Source organism: Sinohyriopsis cumingii, chromosome 15 (assembly GCF_028554795.1).
Source record: "Sinohyriopsis cumingii isolate HCF-2022 chromosome 15, ASM2855479v2, whole genome shotgun sequence".
Taxonomy (NCBI): domain Eukaryota; kingdom Metazoa; phylum Mollusca; class Bivalvia; order Unionida; family Unionidae; genus Sinohyriopsis; species Sinohyriopsis cumingii.
Genome location: NC_142975.1, coordinates 103,453,553 through 103,478,678, shown reverse-complemented (window position 1 = coordinate 103,478,678; position 25,126 = coordinate 103,453,553). Strand labels below are relative to the sequence as shown.

At 33.8% G+C, this 25,126-nt stretch overlaps 1 protein-coding gene across 2 annotated transcripts in view; it reads right to left on the bottom strand.

Moving 5' to 3' along the window:
• LOC149782402 (immunoglobulin superfamily member 10-like) overlaps nt 1–15,646 on the bottom strand; it is a 100,223-nt gene extending 84,577 nt beyond the window's left edge. For both annotated transcript variants that reach the window (XM_089933784.1, XM_089933785.1), the window contains exons 1-3: nt 15,518–15,646; nt 6,963–7,054; nt 3,587–3,907 (exon numbers count right to left, since the gene is read on the bottom strand). In XM_089933784.1, the coding sequence (XP_089789910.1) occupies nt 3,587–3,907; nt 6,963–7,054; nt 15,518–15,543 (439 nt within the window). In that variant the 5' untranslated portion in view covers nt 15,544–15,646. The remainder of the gene's footprint in view (nt 1–3,586; nt 3,908–6,962; nt 7,055–15,517) is intronic.
• Between the last annotated feature and the right edge of the window lie 9,480 nt (nt 15,647–25,126).

The window sequence follows — 25,126 nt, the reverse complement described above, 5'->3', positions numbered from 1 at the left end:
AAAAAATATTCAAGAGAAACTCTGAAGAGATACAGTTTGATGGGGGAAGAGAGTTTACGAGTAAACAGAGTTATGGATTTGTTCGAAAAAATAAAAAACAGACTACACTTTTTAAGGAACAAATGTTTAACAGAACCCTGACTACATTAGCGTGAAAGTGGTTCACCCAAAATGAAACAAGAAATTGGGCTGATGTGTTAACAAGGCTTAGATGATCATTACAGTAATATTCATCAGAGATCATTGGACAAAAAAATGATGCATCAATTAATTTACATACTAAATTAGAAATTGGTGAAACATTCAGAATTTCAAATAACAATATTTACAAAGGATTGCCTTCCTAACTTTTACCAAGAAAACATTCCTAATCAGGTAAGAGGTAAATAGGCAATGCAGTTGTTTACAAACTGAAAGGCTTCAAGGGGAGAAGATATAGATAGCATGTTTTAAAATAATCTACCTGCAAGGGGAGAAGATATAGATAGCATGTTTTAAAAATACTCTACCTGACAAGATGACACATACAAAGGTGAAGAGATCGTGGAGACAAAATGTTATATACTGCAAAATGGAAGAGATGATGAATAGTTCCAAAGAAACCAGCGTAAAATATTTCATTAAAATGAATGATCTGTCTCATACAAAGAGGGATGAAACACAATTCTTAGAAAACAGTATTAAGAAGCATGAATACCTGGAGCTGAACACATTAATAATGAGTATCTAGAATTTAAAAGAATTTACAATATACATACCCTGCAAGGAAAAAAGAAACCAACCACCAAATCATTGATGTTTTACACCAAAATGGTACACATAGCATGGTAATAAATGGCAAAACATACAAAATAAAAAAGATTACATTTAAAACATATGTTGATTCAGACTATGTTTCAAACAAGCTGAAAACCAAAATTCAATGTTAAGAACTGCAAGCTGGCCATGGAAATTCTGAACAATGTATCATAATAAAACAGAAACTGATGGCACAGTTAAACATTTCACCTATCATTTAATGAAGGTACAAGTGATTTATGTATATACATTCACATTCACTGCATTTTTATAAGACAAAACATTTGCCATAAACAATTTTCATAAAATCAATATTACCTTTAATCACGAAAGAATTTCCATAAAAGTAAGTAAAATCAGTTTATATGGGAAGACATTTTACACCATCCGGTATTAAAGTTTCAACCAATAAGCTTTCAATGTATACAGATAGCCATATTTCTAATTTTATGTTTTCACTGAAATTTATTTGACAGTAATTCAAGTGAAACTACTAAAAATTTATATAGACATAACTTGTTCTGCTGTAAAATGTAAAAATCAAAACAGAGAACAACAAACTTCAAAGAAAAAGTTGACAGCATTCAAAATTAAGATGATTCATACTAGGTGCTAAAAATTATGAAATGCAAATGTAGTGTGAAAGACAAGTTTTCCTGCAAAATCTGGAACAATTTAAGATAATGAAAATGTAAAAGATATTGATGAAATAAAGAGAACAGTTAAATTGGACTTTCATTGTAAGAAGGTACCAAAATAATTTCAAATATATACACAGTCGACTACATATTTAATTACCATGAACTTTTCATCACATCCATAATACTATCAATCACAAAGAATTTCCATAACAAATAACAGCATTCAGTCAATATGGAAAAACTGTTGCAAACAGCACACCCTCATATTTTGAACGTCCAATTTTCATACAAAAGGAAATCAGAAATAGAATTTACAGAAGGAGAGCTAAACATGTTTCCTACTGTACCAATTACAAAAAAATCTGAAACTGGCATCATAGACTTGGGATGTAGAAGCTCTCCTTGCTTGATTGAAGCAATTGGAAACATGGCTGGGAAATTTGTTCTGACAGAGATCGGTTGAGGTCAGCCAAGCATGGAAGTAGACAATCTGTGGGCTGTTGTGGAGGAGGGATCCCCGGTAATTCAAAGTAGGGACCTGGCTCAATCAATCAACAGGGAAGATCATTGAAACATGATAGCTGGGCAGGAGTGGTGAGATGAAAATGATCTGAGCAATGGAAGTTCTGACTCTTTGCAGAACTTAAGGCAGCAAATTTAATGATGTATGCAAATAGCCAATCCCATTGAAGACTGAAGGCATCTACTGTCAATGCTCCCTGATATGGGACTGGAGATATAAGGGAAGACTGCTGTTCAGCCTCATCACAATAAATTCACTAAAGAGAGTTTCTGCATTCATAACTGTAACATCTAAGTCGGAGAATTTCTCTTTGGGCTCAAAGAATGATGAAACTTTCTTTGATAAACTCTGCAAGGCAGCTAGATCCTTGCATTTCTTTGTAGAAGCATGTCAGGTTTTTATTCAATCATCCTTCCCCCGGGCTTCATGAGCTACGCTGATATGCTGACTGCAAACATTACAAAAGGCAAAGGTTTCACCGTCTTTCTGATCTCTGGATAACTGGAAAAAGTTGCATATATTCTGGTTTGAACCTAAGTGCCTATTGTTTTTGTGTATAGTACAAGTCACATAGTTCATGTACACACACTAAGTCACTTTTTGCAGCATTTTGGAGGATTTGATTACACATACTTCTGGCATTTATTCACTTTATTTCACTTCCTTGTTCATCAAAATTCTATTGAAGATTATTTTATAAATTTATCTATTTCTATTGAGTCTGTACTCTTCTACTAACTACTAATCCACATAGATTCAGCCAATTTGTGAAAAATAACTGCAGATCCAGGTAAGTAGCAAAAATAAATGTATGTTTTTATACAGTTTTCTGTAATTATGGCATGCAATATAAAGACTTATTTTATGCTCATATTAGGCTTTTTTGCTACATTTTCCCTTTGATCAGGTATCAGGGTAACCGATCATTAGGCATTAAGATAGATGGATACCCGGTAGAAATTTCAAAAAATTTGTACGTCTCTAAGCACAGGTTGTTGTAGCATCTATCTCCCCGGCAATTTAGAGTGTTGTCAGTTGTCATAATGTCATACTTATACTCTATAGTAAAAGTCACAGAGGTCATGTAGGCATTCAAAACCAACTATTTCAGTAATGGGTGTCATTTTTTAGAATGTGATTCTACATACCTTTAAGTGACAAGCATTCTCTTGATTTGGATTATTTAGTCATTCCGAGATGTGCATACAGCAGAATCAATGTATTAGTTCATACTTCAGAAATGTCAAAGACATGTATCATGATATAACTGAGCATCCTTGTTTTTGCTTCATGATTTTACTAATACTGAATAATGAAACAGACATTTCTTCATTATTTTCATATAAAATCATTTAATTCTGGTTGTGTTTATTATATCTGTGAAAGAGAATCACACAAAATCAATTGTCATTTCAAGACAAATATTGCTGTCCTTGTTAGTTACAACAGCATGATGTTGCACATATATATTCCACCTACATAATGTTTGCATTAAACTATTTCAATGTACACAATTTTAAAGAAAATTCATACTGTTGAAATCTGGGTACAAGTGTAGTTGTTTCCAAGGGTTCAATTTCATATATACATACATTTTAAAACATAAAGAACTTCTTTTCCTTACCATACACAATGATATTGATGGTTCCATTATATCCTTTCCCCTGTGCATTGTGGTAATTGCAGACAAAGACTCCTTCATGCAAACTTCTATTGAGACTGCCAATATCTAGAAAGGATCCTTGTTGATCCGCTGTAATGCTGTAGCCAGCCCTAACTCCAGTACAGAGTTGAACAGATCTGTAGCATTGTCCAAGTCTTGTTATACTTTGATAATACCAGGTAATTGGATTGTCATAGGTGTCTTGTACTAGGCATGATAATCTGATACTGTCTCCTTGTTTTGGAATGATAAGGTTCCCCTGCACTGTTACAACATCAGTCCCTGTTGAATAAAGTTTTATTATAATATGAACACAAGAATATAATAACATATGTTATTGTAGTCTCAGATAAAACCAACTTTATACTGCATGATGCCATACTTTAGATGAATAACATCAATGTGTTGCAGGAGACTTCAGTTTGTAAAATTAGTGGTAGACTGAGACACCTCTGGTACAGATTGGTCTTTTATAGAAAGTCTTTAGAATATTCTGTTTTTGGTCAAAATATCTTGAAAAGGTATCAAACCTGTCATATTATATATAAATAAATAATATACATGGCTCTCAGTTTTTCCCTAAACATCATGGGGTCAAACAAGGTGATCCAATTCCAATTTCCCATTAGATGTATATATATATATATATATATATATATATACTTTAGTATCAAAACCTTTCATAGGGACCAATATTAGTGGTTTCTGTTGCTGCCCTGAACTGTGAAATTAAAACCCCAGTGAAAAATTAGCCACTATGATGACAACCTTACTCCCACCTCCTTACATATTTTCTTACCATGCTTTGTTGCTATAGATTAAAAGGATAAATCAACATCAAAATTGCAGTCTGGTAATACATTATTAACTTTTCATTTTAACCCTTGAAAAGGAATTAATAATGTGTGTTATACTGTTTCAGTGCAGATGGTATGTTTTAGCAGTATTTTCCACTCACTGCCTTAGATCAATATGTGAAATAAATAAGGATAGAGGGAAACATGAAAAAACATAAAGTAGTCAACCACTATTAATACTGAAATAAAAGAAAGAATAATGAAAAAGTAGTATAAGAAAATTAAATTTAATACTTAGTAAGATCAATCCTTTATTCAAGTACAATTGTCATTGAAAAATGTATATCCTCCTCAAAGAATATTTCATTTTATCCATGCATTCTTAATCTGAAAGAACAATAAGCTTTTGCAATACTGGAACCATCACGTGAAGTGCCATGAATCACTAATTACCTCAAAGTACTGATGCTCACACTTCACTTATTTTTGGACAAAGACAGTGTATCAGAATCAACTAGATCAAAGGATGAATGTTGTAAAGTTTCATCCAATTTTTCATTGATTTTACATAACACTTATTATACAAGAGATGAATCAGCATCATACAATGAACCATGGACAATAGCCCACCCCATAAGCTCTTCTGGTCTAAGATCAATGAAGTTAAAAAGCTAGCAATGTGGGGTCTTAGTTAATACTTCAACAATGTCAAAGAAGAATTGCATCATGACATGATTGAGCATCTATTGCTTTGCTTTATGATTTTGTTAACAATATTTAAACTGACAACTCTTCCTTATTTTCATATAAAATCATATATTTCTGGTCATGTTTTATTACATCTGTGAAGCAGAATCACATAAAACTCTGGCCAGAAGTGGGCCCCATTGTGCCCACCAATTCTGATAGCGGTGGAAATCATAACCACAGTAATAATATAAACATTCAAATGGCTCCTGTGTGGTATCCAAACATTTCTGTGCTAGATTTTGATGCTAGGTGGAATTATTTATTAAAATTATTATTCTCTGGAATTATAAAGCGCTCCATAATATTGTTGGAAAGAGATATTAACTTGGAATTCAAACAAGGATATCTCTGGATTATGTTTCTGAGATTCATCAAAAGATTATTAGCACATCATCACACTTAAGGCCACTACATGCACATCAAAACCTTCAGTGTTGGATCTTATCTGAAACACCACTGAAAATTTAATTAGAACTTTATTCCATATAACTTGCAATAAAACATTTTGGATTATTTGGAATTTTAAATTACAAAATCTTAAGTTCTTTTTAACTTTTCTCTTTGTATTCAAGGGAAATAAATTGTTTAATTTTACAAAACTTGTTGGTTTTCACTCTCTTCCATTACCTTGTTTAAGACCATGGGGTCATAACATAGTCAAGGTTCAAACATAGAGAGAGAGGATCTTATCTGTCTGAAGTGACACATCTAACCTCCTGTCTGTGGGAAAAGTCCATACCCAAGTATACAACATCGTGAGACTGACATTATACATTTAGTGGTTTCACCCAATTCTCACCTTGGTTTCTGGCACAAAATTTTTCATGGTTACTTCTAACAACAGTTATCCATATATAACAACCTCATTTTAATCAAATTCTTTGAAAAAGCTGTCTTTATTAACTTAGTGTTTGAAGAATTCACAGTTGCTTTATATCTGGCAACTAAAACAAATATCCATGTGATCCCAGTTTTCTTCACATGTATTTGTAAATCTTCTCTTATAAATATAGATTAAAATAAGTCAAAATGCTTGCTACAAGGCAAACAGTACCAATTTTCTTTTGTGAGCATTAGGATTGTAACCTGATCTATTTTTATCTCTGTTTAATTAAGTGCTTTTGAGAGTTTATTTAGATAATTATTCTAGATTTATTCCCTTCCAAGGGTGTAAGTGTTTCAATTTGGTTGTTTTATTTGTATTCAAATGACAATTTCTAAGTCGGTTTGTAATTTGTTTTAAATTTCCCTATTCTTCCCTTTGGCAGTCCACTGATTCAAGTACCAATCTTTTAATTCACATTACTAGAAAAAGACTTGTGAATTGAGATATTTTTATAGATGGTAAGCAGGTCACCCACATTACGTATATTGTTTGGTTATCATACTCAGGTTTTTTCATTATTTTAATTCTGGATAGCCTTCCTGAATTTTTCCTTATAAGAAGCAATCATTGTTTACACAAGACAATTAAATACTGTGTAGGGGTGCCCATGAAGGGGCAGCCAAATATTCTACATAAAAAAGGTTGAACATGACAACATGGCAACTGAAAAATAAATTATGAGGGTCCTTCATGCCTGAAATCTGTTGGGTTCTCGTGTGTAAGGAAGATTCTGGTTCATCCTAATCAGAGGATGGAATTTTCATCAATCAGTCGGATATTTTTTTACTAATGCATTAATAACAGGTATGGTATCACTGGTATTAAAGAAAAAGACATATATGTACCAATAAACCTGTGTGAATAAGCGAACAAGACAAATGTGCAAAAATTAAAATATGCTTACCATACACACCCATCATGTGATATGGAATACTGATCAGAAGGTACATTTCACACAGATGCATCTGGAATATCATCATCATAAGAGCGCTTGTACTGGAAAATACAACAATTACATTTTCACCTGCATATTAAAGTATGCATCTTTGGTTTCATCACTATTTTAACATAACATTTTACTTATAGGGTGATCTCAACATTTTTTTAATTTTAAGCCATGATTTTCTTCGCTAAAGGATATCACTGCTTGTTCAAATTTTCACACACCAAAAAAACACACATGTGAATTCATGTGAATCTAATGTAAAACAAGCATGTAACTAGTGATGGGAATCGGTCAGAATTTCAGAAAAGATAATCGGTTCCACTTTACCAACTGATTATCGATTATAATCGGTTACTAAGAGCAAATTTTAATTTTTGCTTGCTAAACAATTATGTCTTTACTAAAGAGTTCATAATGTTAATAAATGTACAGGAGTAATCTGTTTTAATGACATGTATACTTTAACCTGATAATAGTATTACATTTTTGTACATTGTGTTATCTTTGTTCTCAAATTTGTTAAATGAAAGCAACATTTTATGGATGATCAGTCCGATGTAACTGAAATACTGTTGCAATCCCTATAAACCCTTTCATTCTTATCTGATGTATATAATTTAAAGTATACAAGGACATAGTTTTCTTGTTTGCCATTATTTGCAAGTTTTACAAAGGATTTTACATTTAAACTGAAAGAAATCATCAAAATGTGTTTAAATTTATTAACTCAACAATTTAACAGCTTAATCATGTAATCATGACTATGTTCCTAATTATAAAATTTTACATTTATGGAATAAGGTATGGTTTTATATTTGTAAGTTCTGAAGGGAATAAATAATTCAGATCAACTTCAGTGGATTGGAAGCCCTTTTAGCTTACCATTTCCACAGTAGTTTTACTAACCTTTGTGTTATGCATGCAACTACAAAGAAGTAGTCTCCCTTTACACACAATCAATGACGGAGCTTCACAACTGAGTATCTTATTGGTTTGTTGATAATCGATTATAATTGATAACCAGAACAGCACTACATATAATACTAGCATGTACTGCCTGAAATTGCACAGTAGTATTACTAACCTTTGTGTTATGCATGTAACTGCAAAGAAGTAGTCTCCCTTTACATACAATCAATGATGGAATTTCACAACTGAGTATCTTATTGGTTTGTTGATAATCGATTACAATTGATAACCAGAACAGCACTACATATAACACTAGTATGTACTGCCTGCATATGCTATTTCATGTCTGTATTGCCATTTATTGGAATGTAGTGACATTTTAAATTAAGTTCCCCCCCAAAATTGTACTTTTTCTGAGTTTAAAGCCTTTTCTCACAGTAGGCCTAACATTGCATCCAGTACTATATCTGGTATAACATTCACCCTGGAAAACCAAAGAACCACCAACCCATGGAAAAATACTGGTAAGCCTTCTCACATATCCATGTTAACTTAATTGAGACTCGAACCCACTCTGACAGAAGTCAGATGCTGTTAATCTGTACAGATGAGCAACTCTGACCATTTGGCTACCTGGGGCACCCAAGTTCAAATTATACCTTCATCTTTACAGAATGAGATTCAAATAAATTATGAACCTACAGGACATTAATTATACAGTGTGTGTGTGTGTCAAAATTGAACTCGAGTAAACATCTCATATATGACTTAAAATAATAACAAAAGTAAGGTATGCGAAAACTCCATCCATAATCCCCAATCATGAATAAAATTCATACACACAGCATAAATTTAATATATAAAACAGACATATCTTTACACAGTGGGCAAAGAAGAACAATGTATTCTTTCTGTGTTGCTACCCCATGCATCTTATAGTCATGTCAAAGTGCCATTGAATACAGATATTTCTTGGACCCATCAAATCCATGTATAATTGTTGCCTTGAAACGATTAATGAAGCTTATTTGTTCATGGATGCTATATTATGTCTAAAATTACATTAACTGTTAGCAATACGAAAGGTTTCCTTTATTTGAAGATTAGCTTTCACAACTGCTACAAAAAGTTAATATCGTAATCGAAATCCAAATTTCGGCCACTGAAACTTGCAACAAATTCATTTTCCTGACATGTTTTATTAAAACATGTATGTAATATAAAAGGTTTTTTTTTTATTTCATTTCTTTTATCAGTGTAAATAAAAAAAATTAAATTGAGATAACAGCTTGATTTGGGCTTTGAAAACTGAAGCAAGGAAAAGTGCAAAGAATGCTTCTAAAATCTTTACTAAATATGGTTGATTTCTTTCAAAACAGTATATATATTTTATATTGAAATATGACTGATTAAAAAACTATGTCAAATATTCTTGGACATTTGCTGTTTGTTTTTTTACAAGGCTCCATGCACCATATTATGTTGATTTTTTTATCTGAATCCTTACTAAAATTCATCTGAGTATTATGTGATAACAGTCGGTGCCAGGTGTGGCTATATAACTAACTTATATAAAATGTACTAGACTTCACATTCTTCTACAGTATTCTGGACCCTTCTGCCTGCTTTAAGAATCAAGATTAAGTTTTAATATATTTTGTATTTTTTATGAATTATTTTTAATGTTTGAACAGTTTAATACCCTGAAGTAATGGCAACTGTTATAGTACAATTCATACTGGTCATGTAGGCATTCAGTATTCACTTTATGTGGATCCTCATACAGTCATATTCCTTTATAAAGTCTTCATATTCACCCTGTCCTAGAAGTAAATTTGGCAAAACAAATGTTTAATTATGGAAATGGACATATTTGGATGAGGTCAACCTAAAGGTGTCAGTGTGCTGTAATCTCAAAATGAAAGCTGCAGCTGTTGAAAATAAAAATTGTATTATCCTGTTTGCTCTTGATTTCACCAGAAGTCCTTTTCTCTTGACAGAATTCAGAACCTGGCCACCTTTGTAAATGTCCACAGTGATCAATAATTTTAGTCTAGGGTCATCTATATATGACGTCAAGCAATTTGGGTGGATTTTTTTGTACCCTGCCCATGGCTAGTCACAAAAACTCAGCCCCCTCATATGACCCCAACCAATAAAGATTGTCAAAATTTAAATTAAAACAACACAATACTGCATTCTAAATTATTTCTCTGGTAGATGGCACTGGTGTTGGTTTTGTGATGTCACATTTTTTAAATACCCCCACCCACATCATCATACATGTTCAATCGCCCTCGGTGTATGATGTCATATATGGATGGCCTCTGATAACTTTTTGATAACATTTAGGGTGCAAAGTTAAAAATAGTCGGGATTGAATTGACTTTGCATAAACTATATTACTATTCATTTTTAGAAAAATTAATATTTATTTTCAGATGAGTAAATTCACCTACATGAAAATGCCAACATACAGTATACTAGAATACAAAGCTCACATGTCAGGAATCTCAGGCAGCAACACTAAAGACAAACAAAAACACAGTATCTGACATGTTTTATTTTTATTTATGTCACTGGGAGGATTTACTAATTGCAGTTATCAAAACTGTAACTTTGACAAATGTTGTTTGGAAACCTAATTAATAATGTACAAACACTTCCTCTGGCATTTCACACATACATTCATATTCCTTTATAAAGTCTTCATATACACAATGTTCTAGAAGTAAATTTGGCAAAAACAAATGTTTAATTATGGAAATGGATATATTTGGATGAGGTCAATCTAAAGGTGTCAGCGTGTTGTCAAAACGAAAGCTGCAGCTGTTGAAAATAAAAATCGTATTATCCTGTTTGCTTTTGATTTCACCAGAGGTCCTTTTCTCTTGACAGAATTCAGAACCTGGCCACCTTTGTAAATGTCCACAGTGATCAATAATTTTAGTCTAGGGTCATCCATATATGACGTCAAGCAATTTGGGTGGATTTTTTTGTACCCTGCCCATGGCTAGTCACAACAACTCAGCCCCCTCATATGACCCCAACCAATAAAAATTGTCAAAATTAAAATTGGTCTGAAATCCCTTTGCATTAGAAAAACAACACAATACTGAAATCTAAATTATTTTTCTGGTAGATGGCACTAGTGTTGGTTTTGTGATGTCACATTTTTTAACACCCCCACCCACATCATCATACATGTTCAATCGCCCTCAGTGTATGATGTGATATATGAATGGCCTCTGATAGCTTTTTGATAACATTTAAAGTGCAAAGTTAAAATTAGTCGGGATTGAATTGACTTTGCATAAACTATATTGCTATTCATTTTTAGAAAATTTAATATTTATTCTTAGATGAGTAAATTCACCTACATGAAAATGCTGACATACAGTATACTAAAATACATGTACTAAGCTCACACATGTCAGGAATCTCATTCAGCAACACTAAAGACAAACAAAAACACATTATCTGACATGTTTTATTTTTATTTATGTCACTGGGAGGATTTACTAATTACAGTTATCAAAAATGTTGTTTGGAAACCTAATTAATAATGTACAAACACTTCCTCTGGCATTTCACAGAGTGGTTTAAGCAGTGTGTTTCAGATATATACATCAATAAAATTTATTTTACTAATTAATGTGTATGATATGTGAAAAATGTATTCTTACAGGGTCAGTGGGCATTGCTCCCATGTAGTAGGGCTAATCAAGTCCCTACAGGGTTTCAACCTACATAACTTCACCACTGTTCCTGACCAATTGAGCTGCACAAGCATACATCAGCAATGGCATGTGCCAAGGGGATCAAAAATAAAACCAGTGCCACTTAACCATGTCATGGTTGCTAGACTGACAGAGAGCAGAGAAAGGAAGCCAGTGGTTTGTCAGACAGATATAGACAAAAAGTATGAATTTAAAATACAAATTATTTACCAACATAAATACCTGTTTAAAATTTTATTGTAGATGGAACATAGAGTTAACTATTTTTTTTACTTTCAGATTAAAATAAATACAGCAAACAATATAGCTTTAAAACTTTGTTTTTATTCGTCATGCTGATGCAACATTATTGAATTGATATGTAATAGAAAAATATTTATGTAAATGTACACTACAATTTCATCAAATATAACAAGTAATAAGGTGTGCATTGAGAATATGTGCAAAAATTATAGATGTCTAAATTAGGCACTGATATGAAGTAAACACAGAAACAATACAATTATTTTATTACATTTCTTTTGCATTTAGAGTACCGAAAGTGAATGAAACAGACATGTCTCATCTCTCTAGTCTGAAGGGAACACCACTAGAGTGCAGAATTGCACAAAACATCCCTAAAGTATCAACACCTCTAGGAGACATGCTGATCAGGTAAATAATATCGTATCAGATACTAACTGTAGTATGTTCAGTGTTCATCCTTAAATACATCTTGTGAAAGTGTTAGAAGGCAACACACTATCCATATTTTGTTGGCTTTTTGAAATAAAGATATAGGAATACAGTGTGATGAAAGTTTGTAATTTTAACATTACTTATCAGATGTTCTATATTCACCCTATGTTTGACAATTTTAATAGTCAAAAGTGCCTTAGAAGCTGTCATTTCCCTACTTGCTGATATGGTGGAATGTTTATTTTCAAACCAAGTTCATTTATTTCTTTTGCATTGTTAAAACCTTTGTCTACCATTGTCTACAGTTGATCCTGTAAATAATTCTGAAACAAACATTACACAACCATTAGGATCACAACCTATCAACCACTTTAGAGTTATTGCAGATTTATAATCACTATATAACTGACTCTGTAGGCAAAGCGCACTTGGAATTTGAGTTTTAACTTCAGTCCCATCTATAATAATAATGGTAGTGGGAAAATATTTCCTATATTCAGACGGCATATCTTTTACCATAGTATCTCTATGTGGCCAAATTGAAAGCTGGTCAAGTTTTAAATACAACAGATTGAGCCATCTGTTAAACAACAGCACTAGTTTAAACCAAAACCCTGCCTAAGCCTACATATTGTTAAAAAGAGTCCATCTTCCTGGATAAGGCTTTTTGTGTCCCTTTGTCCTGGTCACTCTATAGGAGCTAGAAAGGCCAGTAAAGCTAAAAATCACATGTATGTAATTCCTGTATAGTATTTAAACAAATTTTTCACTGTTTTCTTTATACTTCACAATTGCTACACTCAATGTTTGTTTCTTGGCAATTATTTTCTTCAGATGTTGAATTTCTTTATCTTTTGATGACACTTTAATTTGAAGCTCTTGTATCTCTCTTGAACTATTTGACAACTTGAGCCTTAGATCCTGATTCTCAGCTGCAACTGCTAACATATCCATTCCTGATATCCCTGAAAAAATAAGAAAAGTATTTCTTTTCTTCATTTCAGACAAAGTACCTGAGAGAAACTACACAAAAAAAACTGTGGTAATACATTTGTGACAAGTGTTTTCTACTGTGTTTACCAAATGAGTTCAAACTACTCAATAAGAACACAAAGTGCATAAATCCATGTGACACTGAGGCACAGACAAGAAATCAGGCCTTATTGGATCACTGATTACATGAGAAAAAGCAGACTTACAACATCTAATTTTGAAAAAGTAATAACAAGGAAATCTAAACCTAGTGAAAAGTTTATTCAAAGTTTTTTCTTCAAAAATGATGTGAAAGCCAAAGCTCTTGAATATGGTAAAAGACACGAGAAAACTGCTCAAGAAAAGTATCTTAAATTGTATCCTTCTAGGCATTTCCATGAGTGTGGCTTTGTGGTTAATAATGACTTTTCATTTTTGGGTGCCTCGCCTGATAGGAAACTATGTGACAATGGAGTCTGTTGAATTGTGGAAATTAAATGTCCCTTCTCTGCAAGAAAAATGACCATTGAAAAAGCATGCAATGATATACCAGATTTCTATTCACAGATGGATGAGCATGTATCATTAAAGAAAACATATAGTAACTTTGAACAGATTCAAGGCCAACTAATGGTTACAGGTTGTGAATTGTGTGGATTCATTGTGTACACACAGGAAGATATGTACATGGAAAGAATTAACTCAGACATTCCATTTATGACTTCAATGTTACAAAATTTAGCTGAATTTTACAGAGATTATGCAATTCCATATCTGCAATCTTCAGAATAAAAAGTGATTAATATACTTACATGGGTTTTCAGTCTGTATAGACACCCAGACTCACAGACTCACAATTCATGTCTGGACTGTTCAATCTGTAAGAAATAAATACTTATTCAAAAAGTAGTTATCATATATATATATATATATATATATATATATATATATATATATATATATATATATATATATATTAATTGATTGTGAAGTATAAAAATATTTACACAGTATCAGTTAATTAACTTGCTAGTTTTGCATATTTACTTTAACATTAATGTCAGAATGTATTCTGAAATTAAATTTAATTTAATATGTAAAACATGAATAAACCATGACATATTCTTGGCCCTTACGTAGTTGTGTTTTCTTCCAAATGCAGGCATTTGTGTTTATGTTGACTGGTTTCATTTTGTTGTGAAGAAGCTCTCCTCACTGGATGTTTTCTTGCTGACGTAGTATGTGAACCATCAGCATCAGTCTGGGTAATTCTCCATTGGTCCATTTCCTCAAACAATGTGCTGAAAAATATTATTTACAAAACAATGCATTATATGGCAATCAAGAAAGCAAAGTAAATCTGACATTTTATATTAATATCAGCAAAGAAACATTACATATCTATATTTTAATTTAGATGTATGGACAATGTAGTCTGAAATAAAGAATTCTTATTCTTATTCATGATGTAGTCATAACATAAATATATGCTCCATTATACACGCACTGATAATAATCCGATGTATTACCCTGTTGTTAATTCCTGCAATACAAGATACAAATATCAAAGGGGGCTGGTATGGGATAAATGTATGCTTATAATTAAAGCACAAATATTACAAGATGACCTGAATGCCCGAGTGGTCAAAGGCTCTCACCTTTACTGCCATTTCACTAGTACTAATATTAGTACCCTTACCCTCGTGGACAGTCTCAACCACAACAAAATCAAGTTGAGGCTACGACATCGTAGCTACCATCTAATCTACGTCCACATAGGTTCCAATCTCGGGCTTGGGCCAATATGGGTATATAAAAAAGCTTTTTAGTAGCTTCATGCTAGCTCTTCACAGGATTTTCATCCACCATTTAAACCTGGCCGCCATGCATAGCCCATCATGTACTGAAAAAATGTAATTAACACATGATAACAACAACAACAATTACATAAACCAGCCTTACGAAATGTGTATTAGATATGTTTCCTATTTAACATTACTTTCTAGAATACTACATATACTTATTTACCACAGTGAAATCTAAACTGAATTACCTTTGAGCAAACGGCCTTGTGTTGGTTTATTCTGGCGATATTAAGCTGTTCGTGCGGTCGACCAAACGCTTTGATCCATCGTTTCACCTTTTTCAAATCACGTTTTGGGGTCGGCAAACCTATAACACGACCTCCTTCCAACCTTTCCGGATATCTCTCACCTGAATTGCACGTTCCTCATGCGCATCGAAGGACCATTTTGTCAATATATCGCAAAAATCACTTTAGTTTGTAATGCAGCTGTATTCTCACCAAAATATTGTTGTGGGTAAAACATGGCAGACATTACCGTAGCACCGGACGCGGTATGACTAAAATGCGAAAAGTTACGAAAAGTGCGAAAAGTTGCGAAAAGTTACGAAAAGTTGCAAAAAGTTGCGAATAGTTACGAAAAGTTACATAAATAATGCGAAAGTTTCCAAAAGTTATCTTCGATGGCGATAGGCTCATTTAAAATTATATATATATATATATATATATATATATATATATATATATATATATATATATATATATATATACTGACCGACCCGACTATTTTGATTTTCAGTTTCAATTAGTACCTCTAATTTACAAATTAAATTATATTGTGCAATAACTCGTTCTGCATAGGATTTAATATGTATTTTTTGCATGTAATGTATTTCCAAAACTCTCCTTTTTTTTGCGAATTTTATCCTTTTTGTGTAAAGGCTTGCTTATCTGCAAAATGGCTCGACTATATTTAATTATTAATTGCAATCAGTATTTTAGCAGCAGAGAGGGTGAACAGACCACTTAAGGGAGTGGTCACCCTTGTGTTTGGACCAAAAAAAATAGTGACCCTTCATAGAGGTCAATACCACGTCTACGATTATTGTTTGTCCCAAACAGAATTGTAGACGCCCCCTCTCTGCTGCTCATCAGAAACGTTAAAAGATTTTATCAAGACCCACACGATATCTTGTTCTTGGATCATGCAAATTTATTGTTATAAATCCATGCGGAGTAGCTTGCGCTCGTGAGAAGAGATTTTTGAATTTAATTATATCCATGTCACCACCACACCAAGTTTGATGAATATTTCTAAGTGTGTGTGTGTGTCTACGCCATTAAACACAACTAAAATGTTGCAGTTGTCTCTGATCACTTTCAGAATTTGTGTGTATCGTTGAGTAACATAGATCACGTCTGTATTTTTATGTCTCCCTCGGGAAAATATTCTGGCTGGATTTGATTGTTTATCTAGCATCACATCGTCGTATACAACTAAATTATTGATAAATCCGTCTATGGAATCTACGGATGGTGCTTCATCAATATCGGTTATAAACTCTATAACATCATTACCCTCATCCAGTAATCGCGCGTTTTCATTGAAATCTTTAAGTACATAATAACATCGCTGATCATCAGCGGATGGTGCTACTAAATACAATTTATCCCATTTCAACCATCTCATTATCAGATTAAGTAATAATTGCGTCTTACCCGATCCAGATGGTCCTATGATAATCATTCTGATGGAATTTGGTAACGCAGGGTGGTGTTTAACTGGGTCTCGTTTTCTTGTTGCTGAGAAATCAATTATATCCATATATTTTATAACATGAATTTATATTGCTTACGTTGTAGAGTTAAAACTCCAACTACTGATTTAGCTACGGTTACAACAAAAAATAAAAAAAATAGCGTATGGTGGAAAATGTTCTGTATGCGGTAGAAAGAAATTTTCGTTTTTACCTAATAAACGCGGTGGTGATATTGCTAATTTGATGTCAAAGTTTCCAGGTGCTCCATGGGCTAAATACAGCGGAAAAAAACATCTACCGGGATATAATTATTGCGGTCCTGGTACCAGACTTGATATCAGGCTCGATAATCAAGATCAACCAAAACCAGGCGAGGAACCAATAAACGCTATTGATCGAGCTTGTCATACTCATGATGTAGCTTATAAAAGTCAAAATCTACAAGACAGACATATTGCAGATGTAAAATTAATTCATGCATTAAATTCTATAAAAAAATAAAAATATTAGAGAATCATTAGCTAATTGGTTAGTAAGATCCTCGATGAAAGGTAAATTAGCGCTTGGGGCTGATAATTAATAATGGAATCGATTTATTATTCACCAAGAGGATACTGGAGAGGCAAAGTAGCAATTGGTAAACTTGCTGATGCAGCAGCGGTTAAACATTCTACTGCTAAAACGTGGTTATCCAAACAAGCAATATGGCAAATTTATCTACCACGTCCTAAACGAATTCAGTACGCGTATTTCGATGTCAGTGTTCCTAATGAAGTTCATCAAGCTGATATTCTGTTTTTACCGCATGATACTGTGCGTAGAAAAACGTACAAATACGCGTTAACTGTAGTTGATGTTGCAAGTAGATATAAAGAAGCAGAGCCGCTATCAGCGAAAACATCATCTGAAGTAGCCGATGCGTTTGATCGAATTTATCAACGAGGTGGTCTGCGATGGCCACAGCTACTACAGGTTGATCCTGGTAAGGAATTTCTTGGTCCAGTATCATCGCTGATGAAACGACATAATACCAAAATACGACGAGGTCATACTGCAATTCATCGTGATCAAGCAATTGTTGAGCGATTTAATCGAACACTTGCTGAGCGGTTATTTGGATATCAATACGCGAGGGAATTTATTCAGGATAAAAGATCTCTCGAATGGGTTGCAAGATTACCAAGCGTGATAGCTGCATTAAATAATGAGAATACACGAACAACCAACATGAAACCCATTAATGCAATTACAAAAAAAAAATATACCAACACAACGAAAAGATGTTGAAAAACAAAAAATATTAAGTGATGTTACAGTTAGATATTTATATGAGCCTGGTGAACTTGAAGGCGGTAAAGCGAGAGCGACTGATCCTATTTGGAGTGTTACCACACACAAAATATCTACCGTGACAAGATCCTCAGGTAGACCTGCAATCTACAGATTAGATTCGGCTGCTCCTCAGCGTGGATTTACACTTGAACAACTACAAATAATTCCCTGGGATACACAACTACCGCCAAAATCACTTCAGTGATTTCGATCACTTAACTAGCACCCAAGGCGCTGGCGCCTCTACGTCGATTACACTCAAGACAGGCTAACATGGTATTTTCTCGTGTATGACCGCGACTATTATCTTTTCTATCTACGGTAAATTGTCTTGAATCATTACTCGAATACCTCCACAGCATTATGCAATTGCAACTGGCGCAATGATTGTTCTGCTGCTGTTTTAACTCAATAATAAATTTAACATCAAGATCAAAGTCGCGTTTATTTTTTTTATCAGATTGTTTGTATCCGATTAATTTTTTTCTTATTATATCATCATCGATGATGTTAAATTTATCAACGATTTCAGGAATTATAATTCTACGTAATTGAGATATATTTCTGACCCTCGATACCGCTAAATAAACTAAATTTGACCACTCGATGCGATCGTCTACAATCCAGACTCGTGTATCAGAAATAGTTAATCCCTGAGACGAGTGGATCATCATAGCGTATCCCGACACCCATGGAGATTTGTCAGCGTGTATTGCATCTTCGACCACACTGATATCAACAGCGACAATATCATTTAATACGAGATTTTGCTTCTCAGTCTGTCCTGGAATATCAACATTAATATTCTGTTTTCGTGTATCTGATGGTCTATAACACAACGGTACGGGCAATTCTGAGTATTTTTCTTTACGTAGTTGAAATAACTGTTGTTGTAAAGCGTCTCTGATTATTTTTCTACTTGCTACGATCAAATCGGTGGGTCTCCATAAATTTAAAAAATCACTCATTGAGGTCTCTGAGATCACTCCACGTATTATTTCACACTGAATTTTGTTTGATTGTAATCTGATTAATTTTTTAAATTCCTTCAAATTTGCATCAAGAGCTCTATGATCATCATCTATTTCTTCGTAATAATCAACGAAATTTTTTAACCAATCATGTGGAGATGGTCCAACAAAAGGCGGCGGTTGACCATGATCGCCACACATTATTATAGCGGTATTTTTCGTCAACAACCAATCAAGAAACGTTTTTAATGTATCTAATGACACCGTACATATCTCATCCCAAATAATTATTTTAGGTATATATTTTTCTCCCATCCGTTCAGGAGTCCATGTATCTCCGCGCCACCGAAAGAAACTATGATACGTACACGATTGTACTTGCTGCTGTTTCATCTCACGTGCAAGTCTATGTGTGGGTGTCAGCACGATTATATCTGAATTTCTAAAAACATTAATCGCTCGAGTCGTTTTGCCGCATCCACCAGGTCCATTGAGATATACTGTCTTATATCTAGTTATTGGATCAGTCAACGATGGTGCTTTCGACATTTCTGATATTTTATTACCCTTACGATAAAAATCTCTCATTGGAACATCTGCTGATTCTGCATAATTGTGTAATAATTCCTTTTTTATTCTCCACGAACCCCATCGTTCATCATTACTTGTAAATTTCATAACAAGTTCTAAATATTTACTTGAAATATAAAACGAATCTGTTGCGACTCTGACTGCGGTTTCAGGAAATCTATTAATCATCGATAATAAATTTATGGAAACATAAGCCAACATGGAAGATCTTAGATGAGTATATTGTGGGGAGACGTCATTTATGTAACTAACGATCGTACCCAATTTTGTTCCGTCGGATAAATAAACACTTTCTCGATTTACAAATATATTTTTCGCTGTTGTGTCAGCGATTATAAAATCGTACTCGGCATCATCTAGAATTAATCGTGCGTGATGTCTTTTATAATCCTATGCACCACCTTGAGTAAATTTACCTATAATTTTTCTACCCAGGTCTTTTGCGGTTTTGAGTTTATTAGGAATATCATCTTCGGAAACATCCTTAAACTCGCTAATAACTTCAGAATCTGACATGGGCAACTAAACTTTGGTCTGTGCATGATATGATATAATCGCCTCACTGACCACCAACGATGTCAGTATCATACAATCTAGCATGTATCGTAATAAAACTAGGTGCCCAACGTTTTTCGCAAAAATGTCTACCAAACCAAGCATAACAAATCTTGTGAAGATTTTCGTTAAACTCGAATGATTCAATACAGGCGAATCCAGTCAGATCAAAATCAGGTAATGGTCCATTAATTGCCACTCGCGTCATCTCGTTTGTTGGGTGACCAAATCTTTCAAAGTACACAGAACAATCTCCGTATCCCAGAAAACTTCCTGGATAACATGCAACCATATCAACCGAAATAACATCATTGTAATTATATTTGGTATTCCATAATCCGCCATGTCCGTATTCGACGCAACTTGCGCGTACGTCCTCGAGTAAATCAAATCGTGTTGGTTTCCATGAATTTCTTTCTCTAGCGAAATGAGCCGCAACAGATGGAACGGTAAAACAATTAGTTAGTAATTTTTCAGTATTTTCCGCGTGTTTGCACTCTAAAAACTTTCCCGCGAGATTTTTCATTTCGTCATGGAGGGATTCTGTTCGATATATTTCACCATTTGGTCTGACAAACTGATTAAATTCACCTTCCTCATTACTTTTAAATAACCATACCGATACAGGATCGGTTTTACTTATTTCTTTAATAAAATCAAATATGCTTGTATCTGTGGGGTAAAATCTAACAGTTCGATCACGTGGAAATATTGTTACTGCGTTAGTCCATGCGTGCGCGTTATGATCGATAATATTTATTGGAGCTCCTTTCGATTTATATTTAGATTCGTACAGAATTTCTCCCGTTATTGTCGCTACGGTTATTGGAAATTTTAATAGTTTTCCTAGTTCAGCAACAACTTTTATTGTAGCACCAGTATCCTTAACTGAATCAGCCCACGAGTTTATTTTTTCACGCCTTAAATCAGTTAATCCATTTCCACGCATCGCGTTTGTAAAGTGTTCTATTACTCGTTCGGCTACACAATTTAACCTTGAAAATTTCATCGGCGTTAGTTTATCAACGTTGGGTTTTTTATTTATCTCATAGATTCCATAAATAACCGCTGTTACAGGATACGCTCGCTCATAATACGGTTTGTCAATACCCGTCAGTAGACCCGGTCTGGAATTTTTACTTAATATGACAGTTTTTATTATTGCCAAGGACAGGATCATATTTCTCACGGATAATCCAACTACCTGTTTCTGTTAATACAATAAATTTTACTCTGAAGAAATATTTTTGATTGCCCTCGTATTCAGCGATGTAGTTATGGATAGTTGCCGCTCGCTTGTCGTTCATTGTGGCGTCCGTGACTTTGTCAGCTTTCTTGACTCCGTCAAGGCGTATGATCTTGAACGTTGACCATGTATGAGATGCACCATCCGTGTAAAATTCCTTCTTAGCGTCGTGAATTTTCGAGATCAAACTTTTATTTTTCGGATCAACCAAATCTCTCACTGGTAAGTCTGGAGATAATCTGTCAAGGTTGAATTTATATTTAACAGGCCTAGTTTGGGATAATCTCTCAAATTCGTTCATATAATTAAAACAAATATTTAAAATAAAAAATATTATATATATACAATGTCTTAATGCAGATGGTTGATGATCGGCTCAGTAAATCGATGCAACAAATCCTGCAGAAAGGAATTTTGCTGGATGCACTCACAAAACATACGACGAGGAAGTCTAGGACCAATACCATGTCTGCGGTGTGGTATTGGAGTGCGAGGAAAAACAGAATTATGTGGAAAGTGCGGCGGAAAACGGTTCAGAGAACTTAAAAGATATTATGACAAAAAAAATAATAGCGGTGAAAACGCTATAAAGTCCGTGGAGGATTATATATCAAGATTTCAGACAAACAATGATTTAAACAAATAATATTATTATAATGGAGCAAAATAAATTTGTCCCATATCCTGTCATAACAAACTATGAATCAAATATTAATGGTATCATCAGACACTGCAAGTTGAAGAGACAAGTTGGTTGTATTAATAATCATGGTTATCTAAGGTTCACATGCGAGGGGGGAAAGAAAAATTATTTCTGTCATCGTTTCATCTACGAATGTTTCTTCGGAGTGATCAAAGACGGTCTTGTTATTGATCATATTGACGGGGATCCTCAAAATAACTCCCTGAACAACCTTCGAGTTGTCACACGAAGCGTGAACTCTGCATGTGGTAATACAGGAAGATGTAAGACAATCGGAAAGAGGGCGGTAATTTCCACAAACACAGAAACTGGCGAAAAAATTATATTTCAGTCTATGCGTGCTGCTGCAAAATATTTTGATATTGACCCGCGTGTGGTAAAATATGTCGCAGAAAATATAACCAGATCTACTTTCTCGAAAAAATACAAACGGAAAATCACCTTTCAGTATCAATAATTATCATCACCACATTGAATTATATCATTATTTGAGGGTCCCAGTACTGTCTGATCGTATACTACTGAATTTTTGATTATATAAAAGGGAGATTACTTTGTAATATATTGTTTTCTTCGAAGATTTTTGATTTTTTATGATCGTAATTAGTCAGTTTAACTAATTACATCGTAATTAATTACTCGTAGAAGTATTATTTATGGTTTTTAAATATTTCCCATCATACAACATTACGAGAAATCATGATAATGTTATTGATCCGCAAGGAAGCTGTAATACAGGTACAGAACAGAAACCGTTGTCATGGTATAAATCGATCTGCAGGTGTGTTCATGCCACTGTTATTATTGATTCGCAGTCTGCTTAGGAAAAACGCTGTTTTATATTCAGAAACTGTTGTTATAAATACAGAAACTGTTGTTATAAATACAGAAACTGTTATTATTCAGAAACCGCTGTTTTAGTGTAAATATTGGTTCCTTGGCTATATATTAACTTCCGAAACATATGTTCGTAACAAGGTTTGATAGCTCAATCAGTATGATATTGGACTGTGACGCTCGCGGTCCAGGATCGAATCCCCATGGCTGACAATTTGTCGGTGGTGCGCATAATTGCGATTTTTATAATAATGGGGGAACCGCAAAACCCCCCGCTCAGCAAAATTCAACCACAATATTGACTGGTGGTTGATACATTTTCGTATCACCCACTGGATTAATTATTGTGGGTGGGATTTTTGCTGAGCGTATATGTTTGTACTGTCCTTAGTTAAGTTATATGTTTGTGCCGTCCAATGCATAATCTGAGCTCGCTAATACACTCGATAGGGGCTCTTCATTCATTGTATATATCCATTTCATTGTATATATCCATTTCCTTAATTAAGTTATATGTTTGTGCCGTCCAATGCATAATCTGAGCTCGCTAATACACTCGATAGGGGCTCTTCATTCATTGTATATGTTGTGTTGTCCTTGAAACATCCCGACGAACTCGCTAAAGACTCGATAGGGTTCTAGGGATAATTTTTTTTTTATTTTAAAGATTTATATATTATATAATGAACCATGAAAATATCAATGATGTAATTGTTGCTATTAAAAAATTGAAAAAAGATGGAATCAATATATCCGATGAACTAAATCCTGAAAAAATAGTTTCTGACTTTGAGATTTTACAAGAACGTAAAAACCAGGGAACACACACACTATCATCTGAATACAAGCTCATGAAACGGATTCAGGCGGCAATGTTTCAGTCGCTAGCTACCGTAGAAGATGATCATGTGAAGGAGTTCGTTCCCCTCTCTGCCGCCGTAGAAAGAATTAAATCGCTATTATCCCACGAGTACGAGGCAAAGAAAACAATTAGTACTCGTATAAGACAATTAAGAAAAATTATGTCAGAGAGTAACTTCGTTACTGGTGAAACGATCCAGAGTAACTTCGTTACTGGTGATAATGAAAATGAAAGTTTTGGTAACTGGGGTCCCTGTCAACGCTGACCACGTGTAGGCTAGAATTAAATTTTCAGAAAAAAAAAATATTTTTTTTGCAAGGTTGATTAATTTGTACCAAACACAAATTTGTACTAGTAATAAAATATTTTTTTATTTATTTTTTTTCTTCTCAAAATTTGAGTCTGAAATCCTCGTGTATAAAAACCCTCACGTGCTGGTATTAAGATTTCACATACAGATTTATCACAAGTTCTTCTCCACGTATGTCAATTAAGCGATTAAGGTGGTCTGTGAGCTTAAAATTTATTCGTGTTAACATATTATTGTGACACCGTAGATACACAGGATTAGTTGGTTCTTGCACGATTAAACTGCCAGGGGAAACTTGTGGTGTGAACGTGTATAGGATGTATCCTTGTTGAGCCTGATTTGATCTTCCGAGATCTATTTGATAGCTGCCATCGATTACGTCACAAACTAGATTAACCGCAATCGTCGACGTTATATTAACGATTCCCGGAGATACGTGTCTCCCGCCGCCATGTGGATCATTATCATATCTGAGAACAAACTCGGTGGAGTTATTTTTTTCCATGCATCGGTTATTTTAGGAAAGTTTTCATTGATAAGATCCTTGAGTGATTTTGTCAAGTCGTTGGTGGCAAATCCTGGTAGTATAAAATCTAATAAATCCGCTTCAGTTATTTTATAATGATCAAGATAGGTTTGTCTAGTACTTTTACCCGTCTTAAGCGGAAGAACACTTTCATTTATGACATCAATAAAATATCGATTAACGTATTTAAGATATAATATAATTTGATTCAGATGTTGTACTGTTTCAATAATTTTTTCTTTCAGATTGTTATTAGGATACTTCAGGATATAATTTTTAAACAACTGTGTTAATGTCGTTAATGTACTTGTAAACTCGGCCTTAAT